The 16931-nt window shown below is 37.7% G+C and overlaps 1 protein-coding gene across 1 annotated transcript; it reads left to right on the forward strand.

The window, feature by feature from the left end:
* Window positions 1–3190: 3190 nt before the first annotated feature.
* Window positions 3191–4997, forward strand: LOC139958636 (mitochondrial protein C2orf69 homolog). Its single transcript, XM_071955859.1, has 2 exons — window positions 3191–3386; window positions 4035–4997. The coding sequence occupies exons 1-2, from the start codon at window positions 3258–3260 to the stop codon at window positions 4785–4787; spliced, it is 882 nt and encodes a 293-aa protein (XP_071811960.1). The 5' UTR covers window positions 3191–3257; the 3' UTR covers window positions 4788–4997.
* The last annotated feature ends 11934 nt before the right edge of the window (window positions 4998–16931 follow it).

Raw genomic sequence — 16931 nt, forward strand, 5'->3', positions numbered from 1 at the left:
CCTCCATGTTTGTAATAAACTGTACTAAGTAAATATCTTACTTGAGGGAAGACCTGATGCATTTATACTGACTTATGTGTTGGTCTGTGCGTTAGACTAAGAAGTCCAGTCACTTTAATTGATGAGCCTCATATATTAACAAAAAAAATAATGATAGAAATACAGCATATCTTGTTGATCGAAACTTTCAATTTGTTTCAAGTCAGTTGCCGATCTAACGGTTTACTTTAAACGTGTCCTTAGTCTGTTCCTGTTTTGGTTCACCCCTGAAGGAGGCCCTGCTTGGGTCAAAACGTCAGGGCATCTACCTTTATATACTAATAAAAATAAGCTCGTGGAATAAAAACCATGCGTCAGTCTCTTTGTAAGTGATATTTAGAACAAAACAAGTTTCCAGTTGTCTCGCTTAATCAATTGGTAGTCAAGGGCGGCGGAAGCACTTTTAATCTGGGGGGGCACCGACATCAAAGGGCACTTTGCAGAAATTCAATTTGACTGATGTAGTCTTATATTTAGTACCCTTTATAACTCTTATTGTATTATCTTTCTCGCGTATACACATCACTCCATCAACGCTCCCCCCCCCCCTCCCCTTTCATGGAAAAAATGCATACTAGCACTGCAATATCCAAAGTTGTATGCACGACATTCTGAGCGGAGCGCCACCATCGGTTGGCGCGGAGCGTACAAGAAAATTTTTGGTTTTACAAACCCCTCAGATGGCCGGAAACGGCCCTTCCCGAGTGTTCATTCTGGTTCCCTGGCCTCTTGCTAACTTGAGACACCTCAATTTTTATGTAGAAAAAGGGCACATTTTTAACCCTGAGGAAAAGTGGGGGGGCACGTGCCCCCTGTGCCCCCCCGGTTCCGCCGCCCTTGTTGGTAGTGCCTACTCAAGCAGAGTCACATGTAATTTATCAAGTTCAAGGCAGATCAAATTATAAATAGAGCAAAAACGTGTGATTCGATCGAGCCCAAGTCATCGACACGAGTCAACAACACTAGTAGTGTTACACGCTATCACTGGGCCAGTCTGGCGATGCTCCGCCTCGCGATATTCAAATGAAACTTTCACTACCCAGCATCTTCTATATTGACTCAATTTTCAAAAAAGTTTTTCCATAATTCGCCATATTAGAAATATTGCAGTGACTTGAGACAATGATCCGACATGAGTTTGGAATACCAATGGTTATCATTCTATTCAACCTTATAATGGAGTTACTCGTAAGCGAGTTCGGAGTTACGAGTGCGCATGTCCGATTCTTACTTGGGGTCAGGTCAACTGAGAATGGAATCCTCGGAAACAGAATATAAATAGGCCTACGTACATAACCTATCCTCATACTCGTTGCTTTTACGCCCATCAACGAACACTGCATAGAAGAGGCATTGATATCTTGTATAGTTGGTTTTTCATGTTAAGAAATATTAGTTCTCTTCATTTTTATGCGTGATTTAAAATAAGCTTAGTCTTATTCTTGGCATATTCCTACTCCTTATAGGGTGGGTCAAGGGCGGCGGAAGCACTTTTAATCTGGGGGGGCACCGACATCAAAGGGCACTTTGCAGAAATTCAATTTGACTGATGTAGTCTTATATTTAGTACCCTTTATAACTCTTATTGTATTATCTTTCTCGCGTATACACATCACTCCATCAACGCTCCCCCCCCCCCCTCCCCTTTCATGGAAAAAATGCATACTAGCACTGCAATATCCAAAGTTGTATGCACGACATTCTGAGCGGAGCGCCACCATCGGTTGGCGCGGAGCGTACAAGAAAATTTTTGGTTTTACAAACCCCTCAGATGGCCGGAAACGGCCCTTCCCGAGTGTTCATTCTGGTTCCCTGGCCTCTTGCTAACTTGAGACACCTCAATTTTTATGTAGAAAAAGGGCACATTTTTAACCCTGAGGAAAAGTGGGGGGGCACGTGCCCCCTGTGCCCCCCCGGTTCCGCCGCCCTTGGGGTGGGTTCAATTTGTTCAAACAGAAAAAAAGAAGATATTTATTTTATTTGGGGAAGAACATTATCAAAAATAATAGTGGGTGGGGCAATTTCCAGGTGTTATTCCAAGGAATATTATTAATACGCTGCGATGCATGGTGTACACTCTGCCTTTAGAAAGCACAACCTTGACTCGGCAGAAATGGCATTGTAAAAATTTCCCCGAGCCACACAGACTCTAAATAGCTGAAGGCTTTACCATCTTTATAGTCCGTCATCAGTCTTTGCTCCAGTTCAATGTTATCAATACTGGTAAAATAATGCGCAAATATCGATGTACATGCAAGGCGGCCATTTTTCCATTGCAAATTCGGCTTCCCATGCAAGTGGCAAATACGAAAAAGGATCGGGCATGCATTGCAGGGTCTCTCCTTCAACCTGAAGTACCGATGCGTAGTCATCTGCCTTTTCTTTTCGCGCATCTGCTATGTTAACTTCAGCAATGTTCATCTGAACGGCAGCATACGCTAAAGCAACCAACTCTTCTTTTCGGCCACTCATCTTCAACTTTCGTTTCTTTAAAAATTCCTTCAGTCTGTCACTTTCCAAAGTTTAAACTCGTCCAAACTTGTAGGAATATCCATCCCGAAGCGAAAAAACAGACGTAAATTTTGCGATTTCTAATGTTTACTGTAGGTGCTCATTAAGTTAACGTGGTTACGCAAACAGACAACCCTCGTCTCAACGAGAGTATTCTTATTTGACCTCTTGACCTCCATTGTGCAATGCAAATAAACTGTTCTCTGAACTCGCTTACTCTGGAGAAATACATCGACATCAACAACGTTAGTAGCGCGGGCCTGTAGACAAATTTCAATTATGCCCTTCCCCATTTCCCCCTTCAAATTAAGGTTCAGTAATTGACCCCTATGGTTGATCCACGCAGATCCCCCCCCCCCCTCTCCGCCAAACAAACGCTCTGCCCCTCCAACTTTGACAAGTTAGCCACGAACCCGTTATAGCGTCGGCCATCTATTTTATGTACCTATTTCACTATACACGATAACATGGAAGCCAGAGCATGTACTGAAGCCCACCCAACATCATCTGTAGAACATCGATATCACCGAACATTTTTGCTTGATTGGCGTTCAGTAGTTAAGTAAAATGTATCCCCAGTAAACTGCGGAACTGCGGTATACTCTATGATCATTTTATTTCATTCTTGATACACGGCTTTTTGTTTATCAAAAAGCGAGAAATGTAATTAAATATTAAGGAGTATATGTGTGTCACAAATTATTTCGATGAAAATGTCGACTATCTTGGAAAATGTGGAAGGATATTCTGGACGCCAAAATACACTTACGTTGTCATTGGAAGTGGATGTGCGAGAAATTGTTCAGCATATCGTCTTCTTCCCTGGAGACCTCCAGGTAGTGTTTGTGTTGTAGACTATTTCCATGTTTCAATAAAGATTAGAAATCATATGAATATGTAGGAGGACGACGTTTTGGTCATGTTGTTTAGCTAGGAAGGCCTAAATAGTTGATTTTACTTAAGGGTATTCGTGGAACTGGATATAATGTAAGGGTTGATAGGTTAGCTACTTGTTATTAATCAAGGGTATCCCACGAAAGTAGTTTACGTAGGTCAAGTTGGTCAATCTTATTCTGAACTCTTGGTCTAACCTGATATGAGTAACCAGTAGAGCTCGGAATAAACCTGGTACGATAATAAAATACCCGCCCTCCAGAAGGTATCATTTTTGCATTTTTCGGGTGGAGTTGCAATCAAGTTATTTTAAAAGGTTTCCACTGCTCTCCCTGATTAGAAAAGTGTGTGGATATTCTTGTTAATGTAATGTTCAACTGAGCTGATCACTTTGACAGATGAAGGGGCCACATGCTCATTTTGACTCTGACAGTAAGTAATCTATGGAGGACCTATTGCAAGGTGTGGTTGGCAGTATTTTGCTAATTTTGTTTGCTTGATTGCTTTCTCTCACTGCAAACTTTGTGACAGTGTACCACAAGTGCATAATGTATGATGCATCATCATTCATATTTTTCTTCATATTACAGAACTATCATGAGAAAATGATCGAAAACCTTCAAAGCAGACAATGGAAGAATTGGTCGTATGAGCACACCTCTCAAATTATCACCAAACGGTTTCCTAATAGTATTGTTTGGCTAGTACATCCTAGTAGAATGCATGATGGTATGTTTAGCTGCTATTATAATTTTATTAATTGTGACCTTCTTGGATCACCAGAGAATTTTGAGTATCATGATGCAATAGTGCACCTTGAAATGCTAATACGGCAGGGAACTCAAAGGTATATTACAAAGCAGACGTCACAAGAAAATAAAACCGAATCTCGTCGGCAAGAGTCCCCATCGTCAGAAAATTTGGAAACATCATTCAGAGACCTTCCCGTGACATTGGTTGGATTCAGTAAAGGTTGCATGGTGTTAAACCAGATCATCACTGAAATAGGAAAATGCCCCGAGAAAATTTCAAGGGGACATTACGATCACTTTTGTCAAAGGTTGAAGTCGATCATTTGGTTAGATGGTGGTCATAGCAATCCAGATATAAATGTTTGGATTACAGAGAGAAAGACTCTCTCAAAGCTGGCTTTGAGAGGTTATGAGCTTCAAGTTCATGTTACCCCTTGGCAGGTTCAGGATATGGTACGGCCTCATATCGGTGAACAGGAGCGGCTTTTTGTGGATAGCTTACGATCTTGCGGTGGAAAAGTAACAGAAAAAGTCCATTTCCCTGGAGAAAGGATTTTCGAAAACCATTTCAATATACTCAAAGAATTTTAGTTTTCATATTTAGGATTTTAAGGCGATTGATTGACAGACCTGTATTTAATAATTTGAACATTTGTTTTGGTAATGTTAATGATGATTTTCAGCCAACTTAATGGTTAACATACATGAAATAATGTAATTGTCAACTCAAATCCCCAGTGTGTGAAAATTTGTTATTTTGTTCTGAAAATGATTTAATATTCACAGTTTCCTTGGTACTATAATAATTAATAAAAATTAAAATGTTTATGGTGTGTAAAGCATTTTACTATTTTCAGAAAAGGCCAAAAAAAAGTCATGAATGACAAAGATAAGTAAGAAGTATATTATAACATTAGTTTGGAGAGCTAATAGTATACATATTGTGTAATATAGTTTAATTGATTACATGACGATATGTTATGCTTTATTGTATCAGATATATAATTTAGTGACAGATTATTTCTTTCAACTTCCCAAATTACTGACGTAATTCTGCCTACGCAAATGGGCTGGTAGTGGGCATGGGGAAGTGGACCACCTTTATAAAGTGTTTATCTGCCTCAGGCCCTTCTATAATGGTTCATGCATCTACCTCAATCACTCAGAAGGGGGCTTTAGACTCCCTCCCACCCACCCCCCACCCCCCCCCCGGCCTTTGAAATCCTGTGAACAGTACTGTTCTTGATAAGTTTGTTATCATAAAAGTATAAGTACCAATCAAAGAGGTATTCCAGAACTGTCCAAAATGTGTTTCATATTTTGACACATGTACCAAGCAATTTTTGTGTCACTACATAGTCTCCTTAAAAGGTATGCTGTATGGGCCCCGAATATGCTAGATATTCAAATATGGTCACCTTAGGTCAAAATTCTTAAACTGAAGGCAATTTATTACAATCTTCAAGGACATTTTCTTCACTGGGACATTCAGTCATCTTGTGTGTTCCTTAACAATGTCTGAGAACAATTTGGAGAGTAAAGACCTCCAGGAAAGTACTTTTTGAAAACTTCTAGCAATTATAGCTTGCTATCATTTGGGACCTATACTGACTACCTTTAAGATGTTACTGATCGTTGATAAAAAAATATATATTTCAAAGTAATACAAGACGAAAGCAGTGATAGAGCTCGGGTGATAAAAAGTATCTCCACTCCTAGCTTGAGTTAGCTGAATCAGTCATCAGTTCTCTTATTATGTATATAGGACATGCAGACTGAAACCTTTTCAACTTCCTCTGACGGTCTTATAATGCTACGCAAGTCCGAGCAATTAACCGTTGTTCATTTTTACACTGGATTTTCACATACTCCAATTACCATTGTCGTATAGCGCCAACTATTTACCGTAACGGAAATGCTATATACCGTAAAGGTTTATCACCAATGGAATAATGTTTAATAGTAAAACGGACAAAGAATACATACCTTATAAAATACAGAAGTTCACATGTCTCTTTCAAATCTTGTGTCTTTCACAGCAGGAAGCTTCTTCATTCATTTCACTAATAAATTACTTTCAAATTTCACTGTGAGGTCATCTCCCTATAATATGCAAATGGACTCTTTGAATAGGATGCCTGTTGTAATTCTAACATTCTGGTCACAATATATTCAAACGGTAAGTTTCTACGTTTTAAGGGTGGTGGAGGGGAGGGTAGAAATTTCTAACTTTTCCTCGACTGATTTTGGTAGGGGCATGGACCTTAACGAACTGACTGAATGCGGGTCAACAATTTTTAGAAAGAGTGGTGTAGCTGTGGGTTACGTTGAACGAGGCTCCCTTTGTTCGGTTGTCCGAGAGTCCTCCCCTAGAAAAAAATAATGCAAAGTTTAAGGCGTCAAATGGTGCAATTTTTCTGAGGCATATTTGCGACAATAAAATAGGTCTATAGTTAGGTCCTAACGCAAGACTTTGCTTATAAATACGTTTGAATTTTGAAACACGGAAACAATCCCTCGACCGACTGACCATGGAGGAGCCTGGGGAGAGATGGGTTGGGACTTTGCATACGCCGCTGATGTCTACCCGATAAATGACAATGGCTTACTTCCGTGTTTTTTGATATATATACATGAACTTTCACCAACAATCACAAAGGTTTCAGGACATCCGTAATTCGTAATGAAAAAAGGGGGAAGAAGTAAACAATTCCAAAGTGTTCTAGTATGATCATATCATCATCGACGAGGAAACGATGTCGTTACGTTGTTTAACTTGAGAAGGGTGTAACAGGATAGGGATCGCAGGCGGCTGTCGGTACTCCCATTGACGTTGGAAACAATCCGAGCATTTATGATTCACAAGTTTCCATGGTGACATAAACTTGAGCAAGACATGTAGTCTTCACCAAATTTGGGTAAGCAAGCGGCTAATTTCCTGTTGCTTCGATTTATTGTCCCGTTAAGAAAAAAAAAAGTATGTTTCTGTGCGTACTTTAAATCCTCTGAAATGCTAACCATGCATATGGTGATGAAGTTATAAACTGTTGTTATAGTTCACCTTTTCGTTTAGTAGCCTATATTTAGAGTTCATATTTATTATCGCCCCGAATTACGAACAAAAAAAACATTACCTAGGCAAAAGTGTAATTTACATAAATAAATGCAAGCACTTTACAATCGGGTAGTTTCCTAATTATTATCCGTTGGAGGGCGAGATACAAACCATGCAAAAATATGTTCCATATACTGCAAAAAAACAAAACAAAAAAAAAACGTATAGAGAAATATATGTATGAAAAAAAGTTTGATAGCATGACGTATTGATCTATAGTTTGATTTTCAGAGGTGATCTGACACAAAGTACGCACAGGATAAAAATTAAATGGACAAAATAACAGACGAGATGAATTAGATTGTTGTCTATCCTATTCTTTCTGCTTATTTTACTTGTCACCTCTATCCAGAGATGACGAAAGAGGGGTTCAATAAGGCGAGATATAGGAGGGCCGGGTTGAGGGAGGGAGGCACAAACTTAGGAGAGCAGATGGACATGTAACTTAAATAAAGGGGCTTAACACAGGATCACCTTAAAACGTCATGACAAAATGGACCATCTGTACCATAAATACTAGAATTTAAATGGGATTTTTTCTTTCAATAAAACCAAACTATTTGGCAGCTAGTTTTGTCACATTTTTGCTTTATGACAAAAGCCTGAACAGGGCATTGTTTACGTACATTTTTTTTTTTAAGTTCGTAACAAAAAGGGAACAAATAATTTTATTAGCAAATGGACACTTTTTTCATTACGAAACAGAAAGGGAAATGGCTACTCCCTAATTTTTGGAAAGTTGTCTTTCAGTTTTGAGTTTTTTTTTATACACGTGCCCCCACCCCTCTCCGACCCCCCAGCCCTGTCTTTGTGACTCAAGGATTTTCGTTTCAATCCAAATCTGGAGAAGATGCATACCAAGATCGAAACTTCTTTCTTATATAGTTGTTAAGTAGGCTATAATACAATAGTATGCTGAGTGAGATTGATATACCGAACACCGAACACCGAATCCGGTCACCGAAACATCTGTTTTTGTTATTCCAATATTCTACCGTGTATCTCTATATTTTTGAGATTTGAGCTTTCTCTGATATTTAATCATGAATAACTTTTTTTTCTTCAAAAAAGGAAAACTTAAGTACATTATTGGAAGTTGGGGTGAGGGGGGGGGGTGACTGAGTCGACCATCACCTAGCAAAAACAAATAGCGCGTTCCCCTAAGTGATATAAATGAGTAAAAATACTGCATGACTTAACAAATACATGCAGTCGGTTAGCGTTTGCAAACTTTACCTTTTTTGACGTCCGATCAAATTTACTGCTAACTTAACAGAGACAAGATGTTAAGCGTTTTGCATTGATGTAATTACATAGGTTAATGAACAGGAAATTTTGAAAAGTCTTAGTGGAAAAATAAATAATGGAAACATCATCATGAACAAAAACAACAACAACAACAAGTTATAAATGGATAATTGTTTTTCTTCTCATATAAACCAAAAATACATTTTTCAACTGATTTGTTATGACGAATGTTACTTTCTCTGCCCTTGTCTAAATAGATAATAAAAAGGTATCATAAACGGAAAAAAACGAAATTATGAAGGAAGAAAAACATTCATATCTTTAAGATTATTTTTAACCAGTGAGAACTTTTTAAATATAACAGAAAGGAATATTCCTTTAGTTGACGAATGCTCAATTTGAGCTAAATATGTGTAAAACTCGAACCAACTTCCCCCTCCCCTTTCCTCGTCCTCGTTCCCGCTTGTCCGTAGGATGCATCACAGGTTCCCAATCCGATCACCATATTTTGTCTGTATATAATTTCCTCCTTTTTCAGAAGCTCCCTAACCCAACCTCCTTCCAATGTATACTTCCACCCCCCCCCCCCCCACCACCGTTTCCTGATGTATCGTAATCTATACAGCAGAAACCATGGACACCTCCGTCATGTTTTCCTTCAACCTAGTCTGGAAATAAAAACAAATTCATATGTCTCTTTTAAATAAGTTTAGAGTTACAGGCATTTTATGTACAGATCACATGGCTGAAACAAAATATCTATATATTATACTTGTTTACCTATGTTATAAGTCATTCAATGTTGTATTAAGTTTCTTAGAAAGGGGCTATAAAAGAACAGAAAAGAACAGCAGTTTGATCTGGAAAAACAGGAAAAGTTCATGTAATTACATCTATATCCAACCAGCATGACTACTGTTTTTCCTTTATTCTTTCACATAATATCAAGTTAAGTAAAACAACCGGTAAGCTGAATTGTTTCCAACTGGGCACATCCAACATGTTCCATGGGCGGAACACAAACACATACATACACACCCACTTACATAAATATATATATATATATATATATATATATATATATATATATATATATATATATATATATATATATATATATATATATATATATATATATATATATATATAGTGGAATTACGACCTTCCTTACCGGTTTCGAACCCTTGGACATACAATCAGCGTCCATAGCCTATAGTGGTTAGGGTGTCTGCATATAAAGCGGTAGGCCCAGGTTCGAATCCAAGTGGAGGCTGGTAGTTTTTTCACTGTTTTGGATTTTACAACTCATTACGATTTCAATTATATATATATATTTATTTATATACTTACAGACCCAAGTCCGTATACCACTCGAACACAGTGATTCTACTGGTGTGCGAAAGCGTGTAAACTTTGTATAACTGTCAATGAGGGCGTATTACCCAAGTGTTATGATTGTACAGAGTGCACCCCTGGTGCTATTGAATCTGACAATTTACACAGAATTACTACTTTTTATAGGCAAGCCCAAGGCGTAAATAAGAAATAAATGTGTAGCAAGTGGTATATGACAGATGTTTATTAAATTAATAAATATCAACATTTTATCTGAGGCCGTGGACGTATATATAAATATGTTTTCGTTATGAATGTTGGGATACCCGGATCTATAAGTCTATAAATAGTCCAGCCAACCGAAACCCCTAATGTCCAAATAAAGTATAGTATATAAATATAAGCTAAATTGCAGTCTGATAGCATTGGTTTTCTTTAAAAGTTCTAAAATTGATCGAAATTAAGTTTGTGACCACATTCAAGCTTTAAAGAAATCTTCCATAGTGTTATTGCAAGGAGGAATACCTACAACTTCAATAAATAAATAAATAGATTATCAAAACAATCTGCGGAAGCCTAAGCGGTACTCAATGGCTACGAATCTTAGAATTTTCATACTTCATGTAAGCAATTTAACTTTGTTTTGTTTTTACAGCCATATTTTCTCTGAGATTATTAAAAGTTCGTACTTCGATTCATTCATATATGAAATTATGGTAACGCCGACAAATATATTTTAGACATTTTAGTAAAGTTATAGCACGCAAATGTTATGCTTGAGAATAAAATAAACAACGTTTATGATGACAAAAGGGTGCCGCCTTTGGTAGAAACTGATAAAGGGGGGGGGGGGTACTTAATTGGAGACAGCTATATACACATATATACAGTCTGGGACGAAAAGACACCATCATGTATCGGACGCGTGATCACGAGGTGAGGCCTTAGGGACACGACAAGGAGGAATTAAATTAAAGTTATAACCATGTGAGATCGTTAAAGACCTATGGTCTTATAACACTCACCCTATTACACCCGACCCTCTGCCCCACCCCAATGCTATAATGGCGCTTATCCAAACCCACAACCACCCCACCCCGTTCCCATTCCCACCCCCTGAAAACTTGGCACAAATAAGCAATGTGCACACTGCAATAGACTATAAATAGGCTATACTAATAGTATAATATAATACTTTTTAAATTAAGTTGTTTTTAATTTACCGCATCGTTAGGAGCACCTGCATGTTTATAAAAGAAAAGCCTGATTCCTTAATTCTGTCCCAAGTTAACTGTTTTCTTGCAATAAATTGAAATTGACCCATATAATCATTAGTATACCTATACTGACACCAAACCAAACATATATATATATATATATATATATATATATATATATATATATATATATATATATATATATATATATATATATATATATATATATATCGGTTAAAATTATATATAGGCGCCGCCAACTACAGTAGCTCTTAAATATTTACACAGATGAAAATACACCACGAATTGATCTATTTTGTTAAGGTGAACTAATTGTTTAAATGGTAAACATTCCTGTTTTAGTCTTTAACACAGCTGACCATCCATGTGGATCCTTTTTCATTCTTTAAAAAAAAAATTCATCACGCTTCCTAACACGGTTGCATATCACATGTTAATTCGATCACTGTGCATGAATATACGCTTGTACGCAGACACCGCGTCCTATGTACAGTAGGACTATAGTTGCGCCAAGTTACACAGATACATATGTACATGCAGTGTATCTTCGTACGCACACGAGCTATCGCCTCTGCAAAGCAAGTGCTACAGATTACATATATATATATATAAATACATGTATATATATATCTATAAATCAAATTCACTTCAGAGGAACCCGCTTCATTTACATTATTACGTGTATACGTACACCAGCTCGCTTTGCCGGGAATTATAAAAGATATTTCGGGTCGAGACGTTTGTGGTTTCGTTAGTCTTCATGCATAGGCTTTGGTTATAGGTATGGATATTGGAAGGAATGTCTAGGAATCTTCAATCGACGGATGAATCTCGAAGAGGAATTATCTTTAATTTGAAATTACAGAGATTAAACGGAGATGAAAGCGTTATTTGTGTAGGAAACATCTCTTTTTGCTCAACTTTTTCTACTCTTGCTCTACGTGACTTTGAAATCTTTTTTTTTAGTGAACTTGTTTTCATCCTTTAATGTCATACATTCGCCGTGTGCGGTCGAGAGATTCATTTGAGTCCAAGTTAAGGGTATGATTATCTAACCAACAACTCCCTGATCTAACACAGAGGAGAAACGAGATACATCTACAGTACCAAGCACAGACACTTTTGCCTGGGGAATCATAAGTCGTATATTGTTTAAGCTATAGTCTTTTGGTTTTGGTTTTCACTTGGATATGTTAAAACGAACTTGGAAGTAACATTTGATTGTCACATTTTCCTCCCTTTAAACTGAAGTTTTAAGTTGCAGTAGCCTACCAAAGGCACAGTTACACATAGGGGAAGGAATTAGAAAGGATATCAATTTTCATCGATTTCTCAGGACTCACGGAGGAATGAATACATGTGTTGTGATTTAAGGATGTGTTTAGGATTCGTAGCATATAGTATTGAGTAAGTGATGTGTTGTGAGTACCAGATTCTTGCTGTGAAACTGCTGTGATCCTGTAAGGTAGGAAATATATCTATATATGTTTATATGAATTTATTAATCTCTTTCGTTGGTAAAAACTTTCGAGCGAGCTTGGTGAGGTAGGGAAAGTGATTTATGAAAATCAGTTCTTACCATATATAGACTTATATATTTTAACTGAGTTTCGACGTTTCTGACTTTGTTTGCATTATGTAGCCGTCACCAATAAGTGACCTTCTTTAGAAAGGTCACAATCGTGCACAATCGGGCGGAGGGTTTATACTGAGGGGTCGGGAGGGGTGTGCTGGGGTGCGATGGGGTGGGTTGGGAGTTGGGGAGGGGTGGCGGTTAGCTAACCTAAAGATTGTCACTTGTTTGCATGATAAAGTTTTCATCGTCACGAACCCTTTCATCAATCTTAAGCCGAGAGGAGGGGGCTTTGTGTAGGGGAGGGGGTGGTGATTTTAATCTGCCCCTCTAACCGCATCACTTTGTTTATTCGCATGGTATACTCGTGCAGCGGCCCGCGGGGTTACGATTATATCTTGGGGCCTGGGGGGGGGGCATGGTAGGATGGGAGCCTTAGAGGGAGCATAACGAGCAGTCCTTCACAAGGGGCGCAAGAACTTGCCCCCCCCCCTTTGAGTGAGGTTATAGTTTAGATACGGTAATCAAGTGTTAGCCAATACTTTATCTCTTCAACATTACTATCAATCATACAAGATGTCCGCCAATAAGTTAGAACAAAAGCAGGCTATATAGGGACAAGACGGAAGAGGTGATAGTGTTATTGTCCTACTAGCATATAGTTAATGTATATAAAGGCCATGTATTGTCTTAACAAACCCTCAATAGCGTATATAATTAGATTATGTATCCATAATCTTCCTGATGATATTGAACCTGTCACTTTTGAACACGTTGTGCTGTTTGCACCAGGCTTGGGGCCCACGAGGCTCCGGGGCCCGGTGGGTTTGCCCCTTTCAACCCCCCCCCCCTCCCCCCTGACGTTGCGTCGATGATTCCTACTGATTCCTGCTGATTGCTATCAGAGAACTTTGCATTTTTGAAACTGTCCCAGTTTGATTTAGGCAAGTCCGTATTGCTTCAAAAAGTTTCCCAAATATGCCAGTCAAAGATGGTCACCTATACACTGTTCCATTTACGATCACATCACAAGAAACAGTTATTCCGGGAATTTGGCTTATTTCTTGCCTCCTTATAATATCTGGAAAAAAATATCATTATTAGTCAAAAGTAGTCAGAAATGTACTTTTTTTAAAACATTTTAGCCCAACAATTTAAGCAAGGTAAAATTTCGGGGTAATATACAGATGACCTTTGATTAATAGATGTATTACATATTTGACCTGGTTTCATCATATATTGTAACACATTGAAGGTGGTTAATTTCGTCCTTAAATGAACATTAAATATTATGTAGGCCACTAAATATATATGTTATAAGCCTGTATTTATATATACAGGCAACATATATACCACAATAACAGCAATGTATGTCCGCTCGAGGAAATAAAAGACGTAAATATAACCTAAAAGAGCGCTTGCTATATGGACTATTTCCATGTAACATTATAATAGGCCAAGCCAACAGCTATCATGTGTTGGGTAGGATGAGTAACATATGCTTTAGTTGACGTGGAACGTATGTGTGTATGATAAGTAACGGAACGATCAATTGTGGTTTAGGTCACCTACTTTGCTATTCTCGATGATAAATATAGATCCAGCCCTTTGTCGTTTATACATCACTAACCTCTTTTGTATCATCTTGCATACACATTAAGATCCGGAAATGCCACTTTGTTGTCACTAAAATCTAACTTAATGAAGTCTTCCTGTTCTTTTCCTGCTCATTATATACTTCAAATCCATGTTGTTGATTCGTGGCTTGTAAGAAGTGTCACTGAGTTAAAATGTTATCGACCTGCATGTCTCTGTGTTCAAAATCAAAATGCCGCTTACAGACTATATACTGTTGGCGGCGAGAATACAGAACTGCAAGTTTCAGAAGACTAACTGCATGGATGACTTTATGCATATATATGGGTGGGGGGGGGGGTGAGGGTTGATATATCAGAGTCAAAGATACAGAATAAGATGAATTTGAATACTAGTATATATACAGTATCTATAGCTATCATAATTTTCAAGTTATTCAATTTTGAACAAGACAGTTACTCGATTGAATCCGGCGGGAAGTGGAATTAATATAGTCAAAAACAAATTGTTAATGAGAAGGGCCTGACAGATGCTCCTCATTTGACCTACAATATAGACTATTTACAATATTACCACTAAAACCTTCAAGGTGAATTGGTTTCGTTGCTTAACCCACCCCGCAACATGACAGGTGGTCAGAAACCCTCATTACAGATATATAAAATTGACCTACATTTTGGGCTAAGCCAATCTACGTTGTTGTGTCATATCTAATTGCTTCAAACCAGCTGTTTTCGTTAAAGCTTCGACGGTAAAAAATTACTGTATGTATTTCTTTGTTTATATCAAGGCTATATAGGTCGGTCACTTCACCAACTGTCACCCTTCCCCTCCCCCCCACCCAACCCCCCCCCCGTCTCTCACCGCATCATCTCATGAAACGTGACCTTTATATATATATATATATATATATATATATATATATATATGTATATGCATATGTATATATATATATATGTATATGTATATGTATATATATATATATATATATATATATATATATATATATATATATATATATATATATATATATATATATATATATATAACAGGAAATGTTACATCTTCAGATTTATGAATAGACTCTTTCTAGGGCCGTGAATGCGTCACCGAAAGCGCCAAGATCTTACACGAATCGTGACCATATCTCACGCAGAAGGAAGTGCTATAGATACACCTATGCTTTGTCCATGCATGAAAGTGACCGATCATTTTGACCAAGTAAGAAGGGAAGTTTGTCACAAGGAAGTTTAGTCTCCTCCTTAATAACCTTATCACAAATAAAGTGTTTCCGTCCTTGGACGTAGACGTCTTACCTAGAACATTACGTATATATACGAACTGCATTCGAGTCATGACATCTATAAGAGCGTTGACCGTACGACCATGAAGAATATTTTATTTCCTTCTCTCAACATGCTGACACAAGTTTTGGACATTCTCATATAAATCTCGACATATTTATACAGTTTTGGGCATTAACGAAACGTTGGCGCGAGCCGATGTTCCAAAATTATAGCACGACGTCAATATTGTATCTAGCAAGCAATATTGACATGACCAGTGTAGTACGTGTCATGCTGTTACAAGTTTTCGACATGCTGATGTTGAATATGACATGTTGATAGACGCAATGACATATTGTATTTTGTTTCGACATGTTCATATGGAATTGTAACATGTTGATATCGAATTGGACATATATATATTAACGTGGACACTTCACTTTCTTTTTCGACATTTATGGAACGTTTGGCTCTCCGTAAAAAGTTAAAAGTCAAAAGGCTATAATTACCGCTAAGTTGTGTTCTTGAATACCTAAAATCCAGAACTGCCTTTGTAGTATATTTAAACTAGAATGCAAAACTGTATTCAAGGTTTGATGGATGACGTCATCGTAACAGGACGTATAAGCCAATGTTATCGCTGTAATATATGATGAAAAAGTTTTGTTTATATGAGTACTGCAGATACAGTTGACCCTTGATGAATTTTGACCTTCACAAAAATTAATACATTTGTACACAAAATGACACCTTAGCATGGAAGAAGGAGACTTGTCAATATTACATTATTGTCAATATGTCAATATGTCAATATGTCAAACTACATTAGGTACTTGTCGATGTTACATAACCTCAGCTATGGTGGTCACAACGTTTTTCACATTTGAGCCTGTCAAGCAGCTTCTGGACTGTTGACTTCAGATGACTCTTGACCTCCAATAAAATCAATAGGGTCCCTATCTAACATGGGCAACCTACATGCCAAGTATAAGGGTTGCCAATGGTACACTTTTTGAGATATGGGTCTTACAACAAGACACGCAAGTTTTACGTTTTCAGAAAATGACCTCTCGTGACCTCAATTGTCCTTTAAAATTTATAAAATATGCTCTCATGTATGGAAACTTAACTCACGCAAACCACTGACGAAATTTCAGCCAAATCGAAAGAAAAATGACGAAAAGGCAGTCATTCAAACACGGTAGCAAAAAGTGAAAGAATTTCGGCAGAATCGCACGATCGCAATAGCTCATGAGCTGAAAGATTTCTGCTGAGCTGAAAACGAAGGCGGTGGGTGGGTGGGTGTATCCCCTTTTTGCATCCTGTGCGTTGGTAATTATATTT

Source organism: Apostichopus japonicus, chromosome 18, assembly GCF_037975245.1.
Source record: "Apostichopus japonicus isolate 1M-3 chromosome 18, ASM3797524v1, whole genome shotgun sequence".
In the NCBI taxonomy this organism is placed as follows: domain Eukaryota; kingdom Metazoa; phylum Echinodermata; class Holothuroidea; order Aspidochirotida; family Stichopodidae; genus Apostichopus; species Apostichopus japonicus.

What these genes read in the sequence shown, in the direction of transcription:
- LOC139958636 (XM_071955859.1), top strand. Translation starts at nt 3,258, where the DNA reads ATGAAAATGTCGACTATCTTGGAAAATGTGGAAGGATATTCTGGACGC. An exon ending in TCTTCCCTGGAGACCTCCAG is followed by an intron (nt 3,387 to 4,034) that starts GTAGTGTTTGTG and finishes TTCATATTACAG; the next exon opens with AACTATCATGAGAAAATGAT.